The 19,165-nt window shown below is 42.1% G+C and overlaps 1 protein-coding gene across 1 annotated transcript; it reads right to left on the minus strand.

Annotated features, from left to right (window-relative positions):
* Positions 1 to 298: 298 nt before the first annotated feature.
* RSPH9 (radial spoke head component 9) lies at positions 299 to 19,151 on the minus strand. Its single transcript, XM_031593714.2, has 5 exons — positions 18,876 to 19,151; positions 18,552 to 18,714; positions 17,603 to 17,732; positions 16,905 to 17,051; positions 299 to 552 (listed from the first exon to the last, which is right to left on the minus strand). The coding sequence occupies exons 1-5, from the start codon at positions 19,100 to 19,102 to the stop codon at positions 392 to 394; spliced, it is 828 nt and encodes a 275-aa protein (XP_031449574.1). The 5' UTR covers positions 19,103 to 19,151; the 3' UTR covers positions 299 to 391.
* Between the last annotated feature and the right edge of the window lie 14 nt (positions 19,152 to 19,165).

Below are 19,165 nucleotides of genomic sequence, written 5' to 3' on the forward strand. Positions count from 1 at the left end.
TACTCTGACTCCAAAGCAAAAACTCTGCTTTTGTTTGGCATTCATGGGTGACAGCAGGCATTCATTTATGTTCCTCCAGATGAGATTTTATTTAAAGCATCATCTCTCTGTACACAATCAGATGGCCCAGGTTTGATTTCTGACCTAAGACTTAGCCCTTCATGGAAGAAAATGTAATTTGTTACTAGCTGAAGGATCTGTAGTGACACATTATAGGGAATTTAATCAGGAGTTGAGGATTGCACTCTGTGAAATCCTAGGAAAAGAATCAAGGCGCAAAAAAATCCAGCTCACAGTGCAGAGGTTTCATGCATTTAATAGAATAAGCTATACGAAAATCTCCCAAATATAAATTCTAAGTATTTTTGAGTGAACATCCCAGAGAAGTATTTCACAGCATGAAAGGCAGATCTAAGTTCTTCTCGCCAGTGCCACAGTAGATGTAGCCATATTGCTTAGTCATTGGAACATGGTAGAATGTCAGTCCAAGCCACAGCAGACTTCTCAACACCACCACAGTGGATCCCTTCTCAAACTGGACAGTCCAGGAGCCTGTAAGAGAACATGAGCTAATGTGTCACTGCAATAAGAAAGACTGAATTCCTGGGGCAAGGGAGAAGGACTGCCGTGGATTCTGCCCAACTGTTAAACAGTACGCAAGGCTGCATCAGTATACTGGAGTTCCTAGCTCCCAAAAAGAGGAAAATCAGACTAAAAACCTCCATGTCCTTTCTTCTTTTGGCAGTTCTGCATTACTGGCTGCATTTATTTCCAGGTGTCTGATTTTGCACTAGCACAATCCTACAACCCTAACAGTAGAGTCACATGGATCACAGGAGGGGTCCTCTGGAGCTCCAGATTTGTACATTTTATCTCTAGGAGAAGCTACTGCTTGGCTGCTGCTGAATGGGCATCAGTTACTTTAGCAAGCCCTGGTACCTATTTGGTCCAGCTACTAGTTATATGGCAATCCTGTGAATATTTGCCCAGGTATGAAATTTCTTCTCAGGCTGGTACCATTAGTAGTGGGAAGAAGAAGGCACTTCAGGGAAGACTGGTTTCTCTAATGCAGGATCTGACAAAGAGGAAGGGAAGAAAGCTAAAAGCAGGATGCTTCCAATCTCAGAAACTTACAGAAAACGTTAATTCTCTTCACTCTTTTTTGGTTTCGTCATTGACAAGGATGTGCATAGTAGGGGCAAAGAAATTAGTTTCTGCAATAATTTTGCCTTGGCCTTGCAGAGAAAAGTGTGGAAATGTAATTTCTCCTGGATGCAAAGAGCTCTGAGCTTCTGAATATTATTTTGTGTTTGACACAACAGCCTAGGAACAATGCCAGAGGGAAGGGGGCTAGAGCACCAATTTGAATTCAGTGCTGGGGTAAGAAGCTTCCAGGAGAAAAAAATAACATCTTCAGTGCCAAATGCCTAGATGCTGCAAATAGGGAAGAAGATTCCTGCTGAATCCCCATTTAAAAGCAGAAGCAGCAGACCCAAATTAAAAAAAAAAAAAAAAAAAAAAAGTCAGACCTGTCTGGACACTACTGGCCTAGAGTCAAGTGCTGAGCCTATATGGTGAGCTAAAAATTGCCAATTCAAGAGTAAGCAGAAAGCCCATAATGTTTTGGATCAGTCAGAAGATATTCATTCTTGTAGATAATTCTGGAGTCTTCAGTTTATACTATGACTCACGCTTACTCTTGTCATGGTTAGCTTGGAGAAGGGCTTCTGTGATTGCTGCCAACTGCCAATCCTCCCTCTCCCAGTAACTTCTGACTCTTGGCTAATTGCATCTGATGGAAGGCTGAGGGGCTTAAACATCACAAGATCCTACAAGAGGTCTCCATGATACATGGTCTAGGAATCCAGGGGCTGACTGCAACTCCTGAAGCTCTGTATGTGATCTGCCAGCAGATGCAGAAAGTGCATGCTGCTTGGCTTGCCTGGCAGTCAAAAAGCAGCAGCTAGCTGGGCACTCAGTGTTTGCATGTCTTCAATCTTTTGCACATTTACAGTACATGTAGTCTCTTACCCACTTGACTGCTAACAACAGTTGATTTCTTGAAGGAGGAGGAACATGATCAGGGATGTTGAAAGCAAATGTATATATGATGTCTGCAGAATGACAAAGGAATAACACAATTCAAAGTCCTGTAAGACCAGGTGTCATGAGTTGTTCCAAGCACCTGATACCTGTCCTCTTCATATTTCTGTTCTTTTCAGAAGTTTCTTGGACAAGATTTTTTCCTGTCTTTCAGTAGAAAGTTCCACAGGTATGTTATATTGTAATATGCACAACATAATTCCTGTGTGATCTTTGACCTGGTATCCTTTCCAGTACCGTCTTCAGTTACGTGCAGACATGGAATCAAATGAACCACAAATACCCTTTCACCTTCTGTGACAGTCAGTGAACTTTCTGATAAACTGACTGTATGGAAGTACAAAGAAGATATTAACAGTCTTTAAAGACTTGGGAGATTTTTGCACTGAAGAGTTTACTTCTGACTCAGTTCCTTGTTTACGCTACAGACAAACAACTGGAATCACCGTAAAGCAAAGCACTCACTATTTAATACAGGGCAGGATCAGTACAGGTGTATGGCATCTCTGCCAGTTACTGCACTGTGGAAGAATTATTGTGCAGGTCCTGCTTAAAACATGAACTAGTGTCTCTACAAACAGTGGTTTCATACAAGACACCCCCAAGTCTCTCATGCAGCCTCTCCATTGCCAGTCATAGGGAAACAAACTGGAATGGATCTTTGTCATAGCTGGAATAAATGCACACACTATGGTTCAGCCACTGAGATTACACATTATGACTGACTGAGTCTCCTACAAAATCCACAGGGGTACCTAAGCAACTTCATTACTTGATTGATGTGGAAACCTAGATGAAGAACGCTTCCAGGACAAGGCTGATCATCCAGTGACTGAAGCCCATGACTGAAGTACTATAGCTGTCTGCTGTCAAAGCAGAATCTTTCAAACAACTTCTTGAACTTTTCTTCTAAAGTTTTCAGCATTTCATGTCAGTACTAGCTAGACTACATTTGAGGGTGTTGGATAAGTGGAAAACAAATAGATCTGAATGTAACTGTGACAAATAACTTTCAATTTCTCCATGGAACACTGAACTGACTTTTCTTTCAGAGCAGGGTTTTTGCAGCTTCAGCCTGTAGAAAAGATCTGCAGCCCTCCGTCTAGATCCTGGTGGTTCTTGCTGCAGCTTTACATGGTGGCTTGTAGGGAGGACTGTAAACTGTTGAAAGACTTTCTCTGGCTATGGAATGGAGAATTCCCATTGTCTTTGACTCTGAACCAATCCTCCAAGGAGGAAGTCTGTCAAGGATAGTACTGTATCTTGCCTTGCTGAATGGTGAAAGCCCCTGGGGATCAGCTAGTTTGCTAATGCCTCCCAATATAATGGAAGCATCCAGCACCTTCAGTACATGTGATAGCTTATGTATATGTGTATATATGTTCATGTACACAGATGAATGCTTTGCCCCAAACTATTTGTAGTCAAGAACAAAAAGAAATGCCTGGAGCATGACAAGTGGGGAAGGTGAGAGGGAAGACAGGGATACTAATGCTCTCAGTTCCTGCATTTGGATTGAGGCTTTTTTGTTGGATGAATTCACAGAGAAGATATAGTAAATCAAGTTCTGCTTGATTAAATCCACTTATCTATGCTCAGGGGAAATACAGTACATGAATCTATGATCTCCTCAGAACGCGTATCTAGTGACACAGAAGCTTATCAATCTCCCTGGAGTATTCAACAGTTAACTCTGCTGATTAAAGGAACTTCCTGTACACCTTCAGACCTGGCAGAAATGGATAGATGTAATGGAAGACAGCTTCATACACTTTTATGCTAGATCTCTGAAGGCTGTGATGGACAACTGCTTCATTTTTCTACCATTAAGCTGCAATCTCTCAAAGGACTCAGATTTGTCATTTCATAAATACAAGACCTTTAGGGAATATTGTTATACTTCACAGCTTTTCTTTGATCCCTGATTCTGCATCTGGTTTTATGCAAATAGGCAATAAAGTTTTACTGATGCTGCACAAGTCTTCCTGTGAAATGAGGATCTGAGCAAAGCAAGCAGCGTACTTGAGGGCAATCCCAACTAGACTACTGCAACATACTGAAAGAATGAGAAGTAAATACCTGAAGCTCTAATGCTATCTGCACTCAGATCCTGTTTTCAGCCACGATGATGACCAGTTATTGAGCTAATATTCATTCTGCAGAGCCAAACAGCAGCAGCAACACCACCTTCCACCTTTTACTATGCAGATCACTGGGAGATTTCTCTATTGCAGCTATCAAAGGTAACTTATTCAGTACATTTTCCAGATTGGATTTCTGCAGTGCACAAAACTCATTCAGAAACTGTGTTTGAAACACAGTGCTGGCATTGCCTTCTAAGAAGACGTCACAATCAAGGTCTGGAACCTGTCTTCTTTTTTTGCACCTTTTCTCTAAATGTTAGTTGAACTGCAGTCTAGTTTCTCAGTACTGATTTTTTCCATACCACACCATGTTAACTGCATTCAAAGAAATAGTCTAGAAAACAAAGATAATATTTGAACTCAAAAGGGATAGAGTCATTCTCCATGAAAGATCCAAGACAACTGCATTCTCTTCCATCACAGCTCCAATCTCATAATCAATCTTTGAACATGGTGCTTTGTCAGGACTGCTTTTCTTGTAGGAGTTTTAAATAATGATGTCATAAATCACTCTAAAACTTTTAATCAACAGCTAATGAACAGTATAAAATAATAGCTTAAAATGAATATTCCTTTTTTTCTTCAAGGGAAAACTTTTGAAATGCATTCAGTAGTATGGTATTAAAAAGAATCGGGGGAATTATGAAAATTATATGCTTAATTTATCTTCTTTCTTTTTTTAAGCTTCCCTGCTATAATCAGTGGTTCTCACCATTTAATGAGTAAAATCATTACACAGGTAGGTGTAGGTCTGTATTAGTATAATGAAGTGGGATGCAAGGTTGAAATCCTTTCTAACACTGGCATGTCATTACCCCTGTTTCAGGCAAAGTGTTTCCTAATGTGAGACTGGGAAGCTCAGAACATCAATCTCTATAGTATACTGAGACATCTAGATAGAAGTTGTCAGGAATAAAAAAAAAAAATTAAATATGGTGTTTTAATTTGCATTGGAGGGAATACAACTAGAACTAATAGACTGCAAGTAAGAACTGGCTTTCCTAGAGTTAAATACTGCTTTTAAATAGCATCTGGGTGTGAGGGTGCAGCCTGTACTGTCCCTAAACTAAGCAGCAGAGTTAACTTCACTTATCATGCAAAGCTTGATGAGGTACAGGGAACTCCAAGAGGTCATTCCTCTCACACTAGAGATTTTTTCACAGCAGCACTGCTCTAGTAAGGTTTCTGTTCTTCAAAATATATTTTTTCAAAACAGCAAATTAGTTCTTAAGCTGCACCCTGCAAACCTAAGACAGCCAAACACAGTTTTGAAACTATTGCCTGCTGCTGCTCCAGAAGGGAAGGGAGGGAGCTGCTGTGTGGGAGGAAAGAGCATGGGAAAAATATCCGCTGGAAGAAGATCTGGAGCTTCCTATTCCCCCTTCGGAGCAAGCTACAGCCTCCACCCCTCCAAACACAGGCAGGAATTCTGAGGAGTTCCTTACATCTTTCCCAAACAAGAAAGTGCTTTGAAGATCCTGATGCTCACCCAGTGTTAAACCACTGCCTTTTTTATGGCCCTTCAACAGCTGCCAGGACACCAGGGCTGAATTTCAAAAGTCAACCTCCTTCTCAGCTTCTTCTTCCTTTGCAGTCACCAATAGAAATCTCTGTCTCATCCCCCATGTCTGTCTCAGCTACGGGCTGAATTTCTTAATTCAGAGGCAAGAGGGTGCATGAAGCATCAGCTTTTAAATAAAAGCCTTTTAAGAGGTCTGTTTGCAGAAGAACTTTCCTGTTATAACTGGTCCACTTTCAGTATGACCTCTCATAACATTGCTGCTCTGGAGGTGATTCAGCAGTGCCTCATTTCAGAGTAAGCTTGAGAAGAAACAGCTCTAAAAGCTAGACAGCCTGACAAGGGATTCCGCGTAGTGAAAGCTCACACTGGGTTGTAAAACTGACATTATCAATTCTTCAAAGAAGGAAATGTCTCAAGCGAAAAGCAGCTACACCGTGGCTACACATCCCACTATACACTGCTGCAAGAGCAGGTTATAATGTATCTTGCCACAGTCAATCTTGAGTGAGAGTGAAGTACTGAGTACTGAGTTACTGGATAAATAATAACAGTTAGAGAGGGGGAACTATTTCCCTTTGCAAAAGCAGCTGCAGGTTGGCTGACCCTAGGCATTTAACTCTGACAAAGTCATGCTACAACTACAGGATTTAGCTTCTATTTCCTTCCAACTGAAAATCCCACACTAGGAAGAGCTTCCTACCTCTAATTTGCTGTCTGTAGGGAACAAAGATTAATTGCAAAGCAGAGCAGCTGTAAGGAAAGGTCACTGTCCTCTGGCTCTCAACAAGTTTCCCTGCACAGACATTTCATGCACAGCCTAACAACATAAGGACACATACAAGCACTATGTGGGGCACAAACTCCATGCCACTTACTGGCTGCAAACAAAATCTTTCATTTGCTTGACACACCACCTGCACCCCATATGTTAACACTGCTGTCAATATTTCCAGTTCCCCATGTAACTATTTAATAATAATTAAATAGAAACACAGACTGGTTGCACATTCACAACTATTTTAAAAAGCTACCAGAGCCAGGAAAGCGGAGCTTAGAAACAGTCAAATGCTGCCAGGAGGCTGCTGCATCATCCTAATGGCTGCCACATCTTTGACACACAAATACGACCCTTCCCAAACCTCAAAGGAAAATGATCTTACTTCAGAGACTTTTTCTCTTCATTACTCTTCCCCACCAGGAACACCAGTGCAGCACAGATGATTAAAATAGACTTAAGCCTTTTGGTTACACACGAAGTACCTCTTCCTGCTGACAAGGAGGATTCAGAGGTTGCAGCTTTGTCCCAGACTCACAATATTCAGGTGCCTTATACAGGGTGAAATTCAGGCCATACCTAGACATCTGACAGCAGTGCTGCTTAATTCAGCTGAAGCAGCCTCTGCCCTCAAACCTTTATTCCCACCGTCATAACCCCTTCCGTCATAAAGACTGCAGAAGCATTTTATTTACTTCTCAGTGAACCAGGTCAGGGAAACAATCTGGCTGCAAAATAGTGTAGTAAAAAATAAAGTAATTTTTCCAGCTGGAATCTGGCTGCACAGCCAGCAACACTGATAGAAAAGAAGGGACAATACACACATAAATGAGAAGCAAAGGATGGGAAGCACTGAAAAAGCTAACACAGAAGCATCTAATTACAGCCTCCCTTTTAGTGCCCTTATTTTGTCCATTAGTTCTAAATCCATTTGATAATTAGAACAGAACTAGAATCCTTTTCTGCTACCAGCTTTTTTTTTCTTACAATTTTGATGTTTAGAAAAAGATGTAGATTTAGTATAGAAAGCATCCAGAATAGATTTGGAATGAACTGTACACTAGAGGAAACAGGAAGACAATATACAATCAAAACTTCTTCAAATCCCTTCTGTTAGGATTCTGACAACTAAAACATAGATTACTATATCTCAAGTCTTCTGCAGTAAATTTAGAAATAACTCAGAGCAGCAAAGCACTCTCCTTCCACAGCACAGGTTTACGCCGGATCCCATCACACAACATATATCTTGTTCAGCTGGTCGCTGTGGAAACGTTTTTGGAGCGTGCCAGGAGTCACGTAGCATCTACCTGGGGAGCCCCTGCATTAATCCGTCACCTTCGTGGACTTCTGTGAGCCCATTGGTTAGAAGGAAGAAAAAGAAGGAGTCTTTTGCTCCTCCCCACTCTGAATGAAAGACGCTTCCTCTAAATCTTGCTACAGGATTTCAGGCTCAATACAGCTTCTTTGGCGCTTTTGTCACCAAACAAATGTGATGTCTTTGAAAGAAAGATTAACAGTTTGATGAAAGGATGCAATGGACAGCTTTGTTCTAGCCATCTTCCCCTAGAGCTTTCGGTCACTGTCACTTTCTTACCCAAAGGAGAATATCTGTCTGACTCTCAGAGGAGATTATGACCACCTTGTAAGATCTTGCCTCTCCTGATAACAAAGCACTGGCCACTTTGAGAAGGTGATAATGATGAACAGGGGCTGGATTAGGGGCAAAGAACCTCACATTGATCTCTGAATTCTGAGAGAACACAAAGCACTAAATGCTGGGATTCAGAATCCACTGAATGCCCATAGCACATCCAATTCACTGTCCTGAAGGAGAGGCAAAGCTACAAACCCTGTCAGTCCCCAAGCTGTACTTTTTACCTCATCATCAAGTTAGCACATCTTGTTAAAAGGATTCCGGATGAAGAACAGATGGCACAGATAATGAACAGTGGATGTTTTCACACTAGGCTAGATATGAATCCTGGCCCAAATCACCTGAAGAGTTTCTGAGAAGACTGTCCACAGCACAGGATATCTGTATTAATATTAGAGCTAATTTTGAACACTAAAGATGGCAGAGCATCTTTTAGTACCTATAATAGCTTAGAAACACATGCACGCTACAATTGCTGTACATATACCTAAAGATGAACTGTCTCTCATCCTTTTCCATCAACACAAAACTACACACCTCTTCAGCATGCAGATTTTAATCCATGTGATATTTGTTTATAGCAAAGCCAGACAATGTCTGTTGACTTTCTTCCTGCAGAAGTTCTTGCAGCCAAAGGAGCAGCAAACAGCAGAGGAAAGCCATATGCAATGCTGGCACCAATGCTAGCCGGTGCAGAGGTAGAAACTGCCATTCCTTATGTGGAGCCCCTTTAAAAATAGATCACTCTTAGCAAAAGCTGACCTGCGCAGGGCTCATTCTGACATCCAGCGACAAATGGACCAGTCTAGGATTCCCCCTCCATGTAATTTTTCATCATTATCTAGAAAAAAATGGTTTAGTTCAAGGCTGACTGGTGCAGTGATCAAAATACAGCTACTGGTTCAGAGGTCTTAGCAGCCTTTTCCTCCATCAGTTCAGTAAAAAGTTCATCTCCTTTTCACATCCAGTGAACCAAGAACTGAAATAGAAACAGGGTGGGCAATGTTTTCTTTTACTGACGAGGAACAGACTTAAAATACAATCCCTGGAAAGTTGCTATAAAGACCGTGCTTCTGTCCTCATTATTTCACCACAGCAGTCAGGAGAGTGAAAGACTTCACCACAGCACAGTTGATGGTCAGCCCTGATCCAGTATAAACTCACTCAAGGCCTCTGGCTAAACAAGACCCCTGAGGTGATATAGACCTAGGGCCCAAAAGTAGTGAATGCACTGCTTTATTACCAGTAGACATAAATCCAAAAGAAAACAGACTGCTTTCCAGAAATCAAGGCAGATCATTGACAGCCAATCTAAAGATATAATAGTAGCTGGCTCTGGAATCCCGCTGTGCTGCCACATGAGAGGTTTCAGATTGATGCTGAACTCCTGAGCTGGCAGCACCCCACCTTTTGGGAGGGACAGTGTCTTGTGTTGCTCCCAGGTAACTTTCCTGTGTCACTGTGGGAGTGGTTTTAGTAACCACTGAGGGCTTCCCAGACCATACAAAAGCAAAAATGATCAATGTCTCTACTTTTGGATGAGGCAAGAAACATGCTTATGTGTCTAGGCAAGTCCACCGCACACCTCTGGTCACTGATAATACTCAGAATGCTTTTTTTTTTTTTTTTTTTTTTTTTGAAGGGACAGGGTCTCTTCTTCATACACAGTTCAGTATGTTTTTACACCGCACACAATCTGGAAGCTCAGGCTTTACTCTCTCCTCATTCTGATCCTCTTCTTGGTGCTTTTCTTTCTCATTTTACTTTCCTGTGGTTTCCTTTCCGGCTCAACACTGACAATGCTGGCACCATAGTGCACCCTGCTGGAGCATAACATCTACAGCTACCCTAGAATTATTTCTGACTTCAGGTTTACCAGAGAAATCCGGGTACCAGACAAAAATTAAGACCATGATTTAATTAATAACTCACTAAACCAGCTATTCAGTTCCACTCCTACATCTGAAAAATCACCAGCAGTTCTGATCCACACTCATCTATTATACTCCGTCTGTACCACTGTGTTATAATGTTTGTCAACATCATTCGTATAAATATCAGGTAACTCCAAGCAATACCATTGCCCAGTTTCACAGATTCACTGAGCCTAAGGATCACATCTCCTAAATGGGAACGAGTATAGCTGGGAGCCACACTTAGTATTTTGGTTTACATTTTGGCTACCTCTTTTTTTTCCCTTGCTATCGTGCAGCCCAGTCTTCTCATTCATTATGGGTCTTTTCGTTTGGATTTCAGTGAGACAGTTTGAAAAGGCTTGTCCCCGTGTGGCTCTTGGCAAAATAAGAAGTAAAGTGCTCTTGCTCTCAGCTTTCACAGAGCTGGGGAGGTGCTGCTTATTGTTAAGCAATGAAAGAGGAGGGCTCAGGTCACATCTGTGAAATGTTAGCGGAGAAGGGAGGCTGGGTGAAAGTAGGTGGCCAGCACAGCACAGCACTTTGCTGGATTTTGCAAGGCCACTGGGGAGATAGGCAGCCATTTGTCTTAGAGCCCTGATAACAGGCCGACTTGCTCTCTGCTGGTTAGCTGGGGTTGTAAATACCTCTGCAGACACAGACTCTTCGAATGGCTGGAGACAGAGGCTGATAGGGGATTAATCGCCTGAGGGGGACGGACCAAAAGGGAGTTAATTAGCTCTGTTAATGCATGGAGATAAAGCAGGTTCATGTCTCCTGGACCTCTTTTGCCCAGCATCTGGGCTTTTTGGGACCGCCAAAATGAAGCTACCAAAATGGCCCTTGAGAGTGGTCAAAAGAAACTCTCCCTCACTTAAAAACACAACCCCTCCATCTTCAAGGGCCCATTATGCCCTATCAGTTTTGCTAAACCGATAAAGAGTGTGCTAATGAAGCTCAGAGGACAGAAGGTTAGTGTTCTAACCCAGGCTACTGTTAAGGAAGTTTACAGAAAGGCTAGTGCCTAAAGTATTCAGTCAAGGAAATAGTCACAAATCACTTTGTCTGTAATGCTCTACGAGGAACACTCCAAAAACAGCACACTTTTGGGTGAAGAAATTAAATATTTTTTCTAGGCAATTCTCCCCCTCCTCTAGCTGAATCTTGAAACACAGAGCAGATATGACTTGCTATGGTCCATTCTGCCATTATATACCAATTTAGAACAATGCTATAAAACCTCTTCCTGCATTGGAGTCAGCAACTACATCTGAGGAAGTCTCAGCTCCTTGGTTCACCATCCATGATGGACAGTGATAAATCGGGAATCTCCTCAATATTCTTTTAAGTGCACATAGTTCAGGAAGCAAAGCCAGATGTATTGAGTCCTGTGCTTAGGGTCACTGTCTCAAGAACCTACTGTCACACTTGTGTCACTGACACTGGCAGTAAAAAAGCCAAACACAGTTCTCCATAGCTGTCATCACGTTTACAACCAGGCATGCCAGGAAATCATTTGTTTTGGACACTTATGTACCACTGGCCATCAAATTGAACTCAGTTATTCACATCTGGGGCTAGTAACTTATATTTTCATTTAGCCAGGACACACCTTGCTAGCAGGTAACCACTTCACTGGTTAGATTTCTAGCAAATTTTTCCTTTCAATTTTTTGAGCTATAATTTCCATCTGCTGGTTCCTATTATGTTTTTTTCTGCTGTACTAAATAGAATTCAGTACCCAATACTTAAAATCCAGTGAGTATTTACGCAGAGTAATACAGTCATTCTCATGTTCTTTTCTGTGAGATAAACAGATTGAATTGTTTATGTCTCTCACCAGCCCTTGAATCATTCTGTGGCTCTTTTCTGCAGCCTCTCCAGTTTTGCAATGTGCAATAATACAGTCCTGATCCCACTAGTAATCTAGCAAAAGTAAAGTCACCTCCCAGTTCCTATTTGCTACACCCTTGTTTATATATCTGCAAATCATATTAGCGTTTTAGGTCTCAGCATCATACTGGGAGCTCATGTTTAGCAGGTTGTGCCTGGATTTCTCCTCAGAGCCACAGCTTCTCAAATACAATTCTCAAAGTCTGACTTGCGCTTCCTGTTCCTGGATATGTGATTTTGTAGTTAGCTACGTCAAAATATACTTCACTAGTAAGCCAGGTTTGCTAGGTCACTGTAACTGTCCCACCTTTGTCATTACTCATCTCTCCACCAGTCCCACATTTCCAGCCCATACACTGAAGAATATCAGTACTGACACTGGTCCCTTCTGTTCTCTGCCAGGAACACACCCATTCAGTGATTTCTGAATCACAAGTACAAATCAAAAGCAATTTAGGGAGTATGTATGCAGTGCTGGAATTAATTAAAGGTTAGCATGGTAATTATGCCAGAAGCCTGCTGAGATAATACATTCAGGAGTAGTAACTCATTTGGCTCTGCCATTTTCCTTCTTTTGGCCCACAGTAAAGGTTACCTAATTATTTTCTCCCTTAGCAAATAGTCAGAAAACTGTCTGAAATGGCATTTTATTGTCTTCATTTGATACAAGTCCATATTTTTGTTTCAATCTAAATACAAACAAACTCACACAAAAAAAACTGTTGAGCATTTCTGCCCTTCCACATTCTTATCAGCCATTTTACCATCACCATATAATGAAAGATACCAGTATTGTTATTGTACTTTCTTTGCTCTCAATATACTTGAAAAACTCCTTCTTACAGTTTTCAAACTAGACAGCCATGGATTACTCGAGGTTATTCTTCTGGTTTCCTCTGTCATTTTCTACTCATCATAAATTCCACTTATATAAATCATTAATTGTTCCCCACTTTCTGCATTTCCTTTTATACTGTTTTTCAATTCTAATTCTTCTTTTTACATCACCAGTTACCAATGAACCTGGTAGGCCTTCTGCCAAAAGTTGCTATTTCTTGACTGGAAGTCATGACTTTCTAATAAACTCTTCTCGTAGAAACTCTATTTCCACTTATATTTTTGTATCTACATTTTTTTTCTCCCCTTTTTCTCTCCTCTGACATAGTTCCCTTCTGCATCAGTGTTTAACAGTGCCCCGTTGGTCTTCCTTATTTCCATTTCTAAGTGTTTGAAGTTGACCTTCAAAGTCAACTTATTTTTTTTCCTGAAGAGTAGTTTGAAAGTGTCTAAGAACTGAATTCTCTGTCCCCTATTTTACTTCCTCTCCAGCTTTTCATTCAACGCTAGTACCTTAGGCTTTATCCCATCCTTTTCCTACCTCCATACAGAATGTAGCACTGCCTGAGCTAGTACCATGATCACAGTAAAATCATCCTTCCTCTTTCACTTTCCCCACCATGCCAGTGCGTGACAAGTGACTATTGTTTCAATAGCTACACAACATTACGTCAAGTGAAAATGCTGTAGGCATGCTAGAAATTATTGCTGTTTGCTTTGCTATTATATTACCTACAAGCATATGTAAAACTGACATAACTCTAGTTCCTGAAATGCTATTGCCCAGGGTGCTGAACTCCCTGCAATAGAAAAGACCATGCTGGCAATCTGCCAGCAGCTCAAATGCTACATCTAATTGTGCATAAATTTAAGCAGATTGTCTGCTTAGACTAGAGCAAACAAGCTTATCTTTAATGCAGACATATGGCCAGCAAAACCTACAGATCCCGGCATGCAACATTTTGGCCAGCTGGCCATTTGGATCAGAATGAAGCATTGCACGATCTGATACTGTGGTGACAGAAGATCAGTATCACAATCCCTCCATGTTCAAAAATCCTGAGTCAGGCCACTCAAATTCATGATTTTTGCTCTGAGAACAGGAAATCTTAAAGGGGGGAAGCAGACTGAATTTGCTTTTAAGACAATAGTGTTCACATTCTCCCACTTTTCTCTCCATTTTTATATATATATAAATAAAAACTAAGTCATGCAGTCACTTGCCTCAGGGAGCTGAGATACCACGAAAACCAGACAGACTCACAGTGTGATCAGGAGAGGACCAGCAACATATTCTGAACTCCTAAAGTACCACTGATAACCACATAGATAGACAGACAGAATCTGGAACTTGCAATCACCAGAGATATTACTAGTAAAGATAAGGGTGGCGGACAGTTTTGTTATAAAACTCCAGTTGTTGCAGTCTTGCACTGAACTCTTTGCTTTTATCCTTTATTCAACCTGGGTTTAACTTCCTTTCTTCCCACCTCTCAGCTGTCATATAAAATCTTCTCTCTGCCTCCAACTTTCCATTCTGTAAGACACCTCTGCTCTCCAATAATGACATGCCATACATTTTATGACAGTTACCTCCTTGACATCTGTCACAGATGCTCAGTCTCCAATTAATAAAGAAAACTGTTCCAACAGAGTTGTTACTTTTAGACAGGGAAAAATCAGCCTTTCATCCCTCAGTCCTGTTCTTTTGGTGTTTTAAGAGACTACTAGAATTCTAGCCAATAAAGGTTGGGAACACCACCAAGATGTCACTCACCAAATAGTTTACTTTTTAGATATATACGCTGAGGGCAAAAACAATTATGGTTTCAGGTCACAATCTATTCTGGATGCAATATATTTGGGAACTCCTGCTTTGATTCTGATAACAACTGTTCAAGAATGGATCCTGCCAGAAAGCCAGGAAAAACCTTCAGATCAAAATGTGGGGATTTGCCAGAGCTGCGAACAACATGTCAAGAAATAGAAAAAGCACTGTCTGCTCTAGGTCAGGACTAACATGCACTGGCAGAGTTGGAAGAAAGTGATCCAAGAACAAGAATTCAAAAGGCTTGCATTGCAACCAAGAATGAAAGACCTTGGCAGAGCTGTGCTGATAAAAATCAGTGTAAAGCCTGTGTCTGTCCCATGTTCTTTTTCTTTTCCATTACATTTTTGCAAGCAACCAATACTTCAGGCAACCTGAATGCTTGTTAAAGAGGTGGCTTAATCTTTCATTAATGTCAGAGCTCCTATCTGCATATGACAGAGTGCAATTAGAGAAGCTATCTGCTTTCCTGATCCTGTAATCAGTTCTTGTCTTATTTCCTTAGTCTGACAAGCTCATCCCATCAATCCCCAGGTTCAATCTGAAAAGAGCAGGACAATACAGCCAGAGCTGCAGAGGCACTATGATGAATCTTCTACTCTTCCATTAAGAAGCACTCAGCTACATTTGAGCTCAGGTAGTCTTTCACAGGTAACCTTTTTTGAGGAGACTGAGAACCACATTAACAGTGACAGCCTCCCAGGAAGAGAGCAAAGGTTCATGCTTATACAAACCTCAGGTTGCCACAAGAAGACAAACATGACAGTGAAATGGTTGAGCCTTACTTTCCATCTGCCACTGGGACAATAAAGGTACAAGTCAAATTTGATTTAAAGACTTCCACAAAACCACCATTTCTATGTCTTCACGACTTGCCAGTTGCCTTGTCCTTTTAACTAGATGGAAAACTGCAGTGTGAGATCTCTGATCCTTAGAAGCTGCCATCCTTCATCACAGTTGAAGTTAAACCCAGCTATCTGATGCAAATTAGCCTTCAGGATCTTAACCCTCAATGCCCGTTTTCCAGTAGAAACGTAGAAAGCGCTACAGATTCATCTACTGCTGCAGTGGCCTTGTGCCTGCAAATCTCACAAAAGTAAGGGAGTACCCCTATCACAAATCCTAGGGAAAAAAAAAGAGGGGAAAATGTAAATAGTAACAGCACCTGAACTACCATATGAAACTGCAGGTAAGATATTCTTAGTAAGTATCTAATAGCTAACTCCACTTGCAGTATTCTTTTTTGAGTCTAAAAGGGGCAACGCAGTGAGCCAGCATATTTAAAACATACAGTATCTCAGGACTATACCTCCAAAAAATGACACTGCAGCAAGGACGCTACCAGTAAGTTGGACAGTTCTTGTTTCAACACTGTTTATGGTCTGAACAGTCAAAAAATGTTCAGAATTCAGGCTGGAGCTCACTAGTTTCATTCTCCATTCTTTTTTTGGAGAAGGAAAGACTGGACAAATATATGTATATATTATGTATTATGTATATATTGCCAGTCCTTACAGCCAATTTAGTCTGGCACAGGACAGTTACTATCCTATCCTGCTGCTCCGGGATAGAAATAAAATAGCAAACAATGTCTGATTGTGACTCAAATTTTTTTTCTAGACAGAGGATGTAGAAGTACTTGCCCCAACCCAAAAAGGCATCAAATCAGCAAAAAGCAGTTAGAAACAAATAACAAGTCACTCCCAGCTTACAGACATTCAGCAGTTCTGGAGAATTACTTGTACTTAAAAATGTAGTACAGTACAGTTTGTCAAAATAAACTTTCAATCCAGTCTCTCAAGGATATAAGCATAGTGTTAATGAAAGCCCACTTAAGTAAAGAAGAGCAATATTGGGTGGGACAGGAGGTGTGAAATACTTCATACCATGTGAATTCCCTGTCAGAGATGGAGTTATCTCTGTCCACAGGGACACCTCTGTCACAGGCTTTACTGAAGTCAGGAGGTAACATAGCGCTAAGCCAGCAGGGAAATGCTGCTCAGAAGACCTTTAGTGAGGATGTGACAGCCCTGGTACACTTACTATTTCAAGTGTTTAGAATTGCCTGAAAAAGAAACTAAGTACAATATTTAGGAAAGATAATGCTCCTTTACAGGAGCCTCCTCTAAGCATACCAAATGTACTGTAACTTGCACTTCGTCTTCATGGTATTTCTCAGACTATGCAGACCACCTTCCCTTTCATTGTGTCTCCTGATTTTGCTGTCTTTACCTTGTGGGACATCATGTTCCAGAGAATCCAGAAAGTCAGTGGATGGGTCCAGGTCAGCCTTTTCCAGCAGGGTTTTATTCTTCAAGTTAACAGGCTCAGTAAAATGGAAATAGGAACTTAATTTTTTTGCCTCCGTCAAGGAAAGACCTGCAAACAGCCATTCCTCACCATTAATACAGCATGCTGGGCTGAAGTACATTGCATCACAGACTGTCATGTCGTTTCTCCAATGCCTGCAGCACAGGACAGTCATAAGCTTTCTCCAGTTGACTCCCTAGTGCATTGCAAACCATGTTAATTGTGGTCTCAGATAAGTAATGGGCTCTGAGTCAAGACCAACTCTGTGCCCATTTGTTACATCCCATTGTGCAGATGGAGAATTCACTGCAGGTATAATTGCTAAGTACCCATATAGACTATACACGGACAAATGAAAGTACAGGTTTACTGACTCAGGTTCTACTCCCACCTTCCAGTTGAATTGCACACATGAACATTAATGATTTTATTCACAGTTCTATGGGATGAATCACAATTGCAAGGGTGGCATTGGTCTGTCTCTTCCCTATTCATCTTACCCAAGGAAAAAAATAAAGCTGAAATCAAAAGATCAGCTAGATACACAGAGAAACTGATCTCCTTCTACACCCTTTATGATCAAAGTACAGTTGATCCTGATACAGACAATGAAAACTTACCTTCAAAGCTTCTGTTTTCATGCACAGACCCAAGAGGAGTCTTCATAAGTGCACGTCGGGGGATGATACCAACTGCTCTGTCTATCTGTTCTATCGTAGCTACAAGGCGGTTCTCCTCCTTGATTGTGAGCTTTTTTTTTAAAAAAAAGGCAAATTTTAAAGGTAGGGCTTTCCTTGATGATGTTTCTGAAAATAAAGTTGATGTGACAATAGAAACCAAAATAGATTCAGCTTGGAGCCCAACGGCACCATAAGGATGATCGCAAATCAGACATTATTTTCATAAGATATGACAAGATATCTTACTAGCTAGGAACAGTCTAGACTCACCAGAAAATTAACTGTCCCTCCCTTCATTCATCCATTCCTCCATCTCAGATAAACTACTTGAGTAGCTTATTTATTATACTTAGTATGAATGGGTACCTGCAGTTCCTGTATAACGCTTCAGGATCTGTACCAATTGCACATAATAAAGAATAAAGGAGAAATAGTATTTCTCAGACACATCTAAAGGAATAACTGAAGGAAGAGTTCAATCAAGAGTCTGTTGCAATGACAGAAAACAGGAAACTGTATGTTCCACCTGGTGTGAACAGGGAGATTGTTGAGGGCACATATCTTGGAAGGAGCATTCTGAGAACTAAGAACAAGCCTCAGAAACAGCCTCTCTAAACAGATGTCAAATAGGAGCTACGGAGTCCCACAGATTCTCATTTTCCTCACTTTTAGGGTAGCAGTCAGTGGTGTCCAGCTGAAAGCACACAGGATCTGAGGAAAGAGCTGCCCCTCAGTGGGAGATTTTGTCAGCTGGGACACAAATGCCAATTACCTAACGAGTGGAATCAGGTCGTTTCTGTCACCCACCAGCTGTTTATGAGGAGTAGTCTGTTGGTGCGAGGGGTACAACTGCAGCAAAGAGAGCTGGGAAGCGTTTTGCTGTATTTACCTCCTTACCATCATCCTGGAAATTTTCGTCATCTTCTGCGTTTACCTCGGCGTACGCGTACTCAAAAGACGGATCCCCCTGGAAGCGGCCCGTCAGCAGCTCGGCCCGTTCCACCATCTCCTCGGTCGCCGGCGGCAGGAGGCTCCACTCGGCGCAGTTCAAGCTGTCACCCACGGACCCGTGAGACGCGGAGCGCAGCCCTCGGGGCACGGCCGGGCTCTCCGACCCCAGCCCCCTTATTCCAAGGCTCCTCGCCCCCCGCGCCGCCATCCCGCCTCCCGGGCCTCGCAGACCTCCCCGCTCCCCGCGCTCCCCTCCGAGCACCTGTAGAGGCGGCTGCGAGGCGCAGCGAGGTCGGGGCCCAGCCCCTGTGCGATGTAGTAGGTGCCGCGCACGCCCTGGATGCAGCCCCAGAACCAGACCCTCTCGAAGCGGTAGTCGCGCTGCAGGAGCAGCAGCGAGGCCCCCAGCGCCGCCCGCTTCTCCAGGCTCAGCCCCGTGTCCCCGCTGGCCACCAGCTGCAGCGCGGCGGGCAGCGCGGCCGCCTCCATTGACAACGCGTCGCCGTTGCCGGGCGACCGTCGTTCGGGCGGGACTTCCGCTGGCGGTGAACG

This window comes from Phasianus colchicus, chromosome 2 (genome assembly GCF_987193195.1).
Source record: "Phasianus colchicus chromosome 2, bPhaCol1.hap1.1, whole genome shotgun sequence".
NCBI lineage: Eukaryota > Metazoa > Chordata > Aves > Galliformes > Phasianidae > Phasianus > Phasianus colchicus.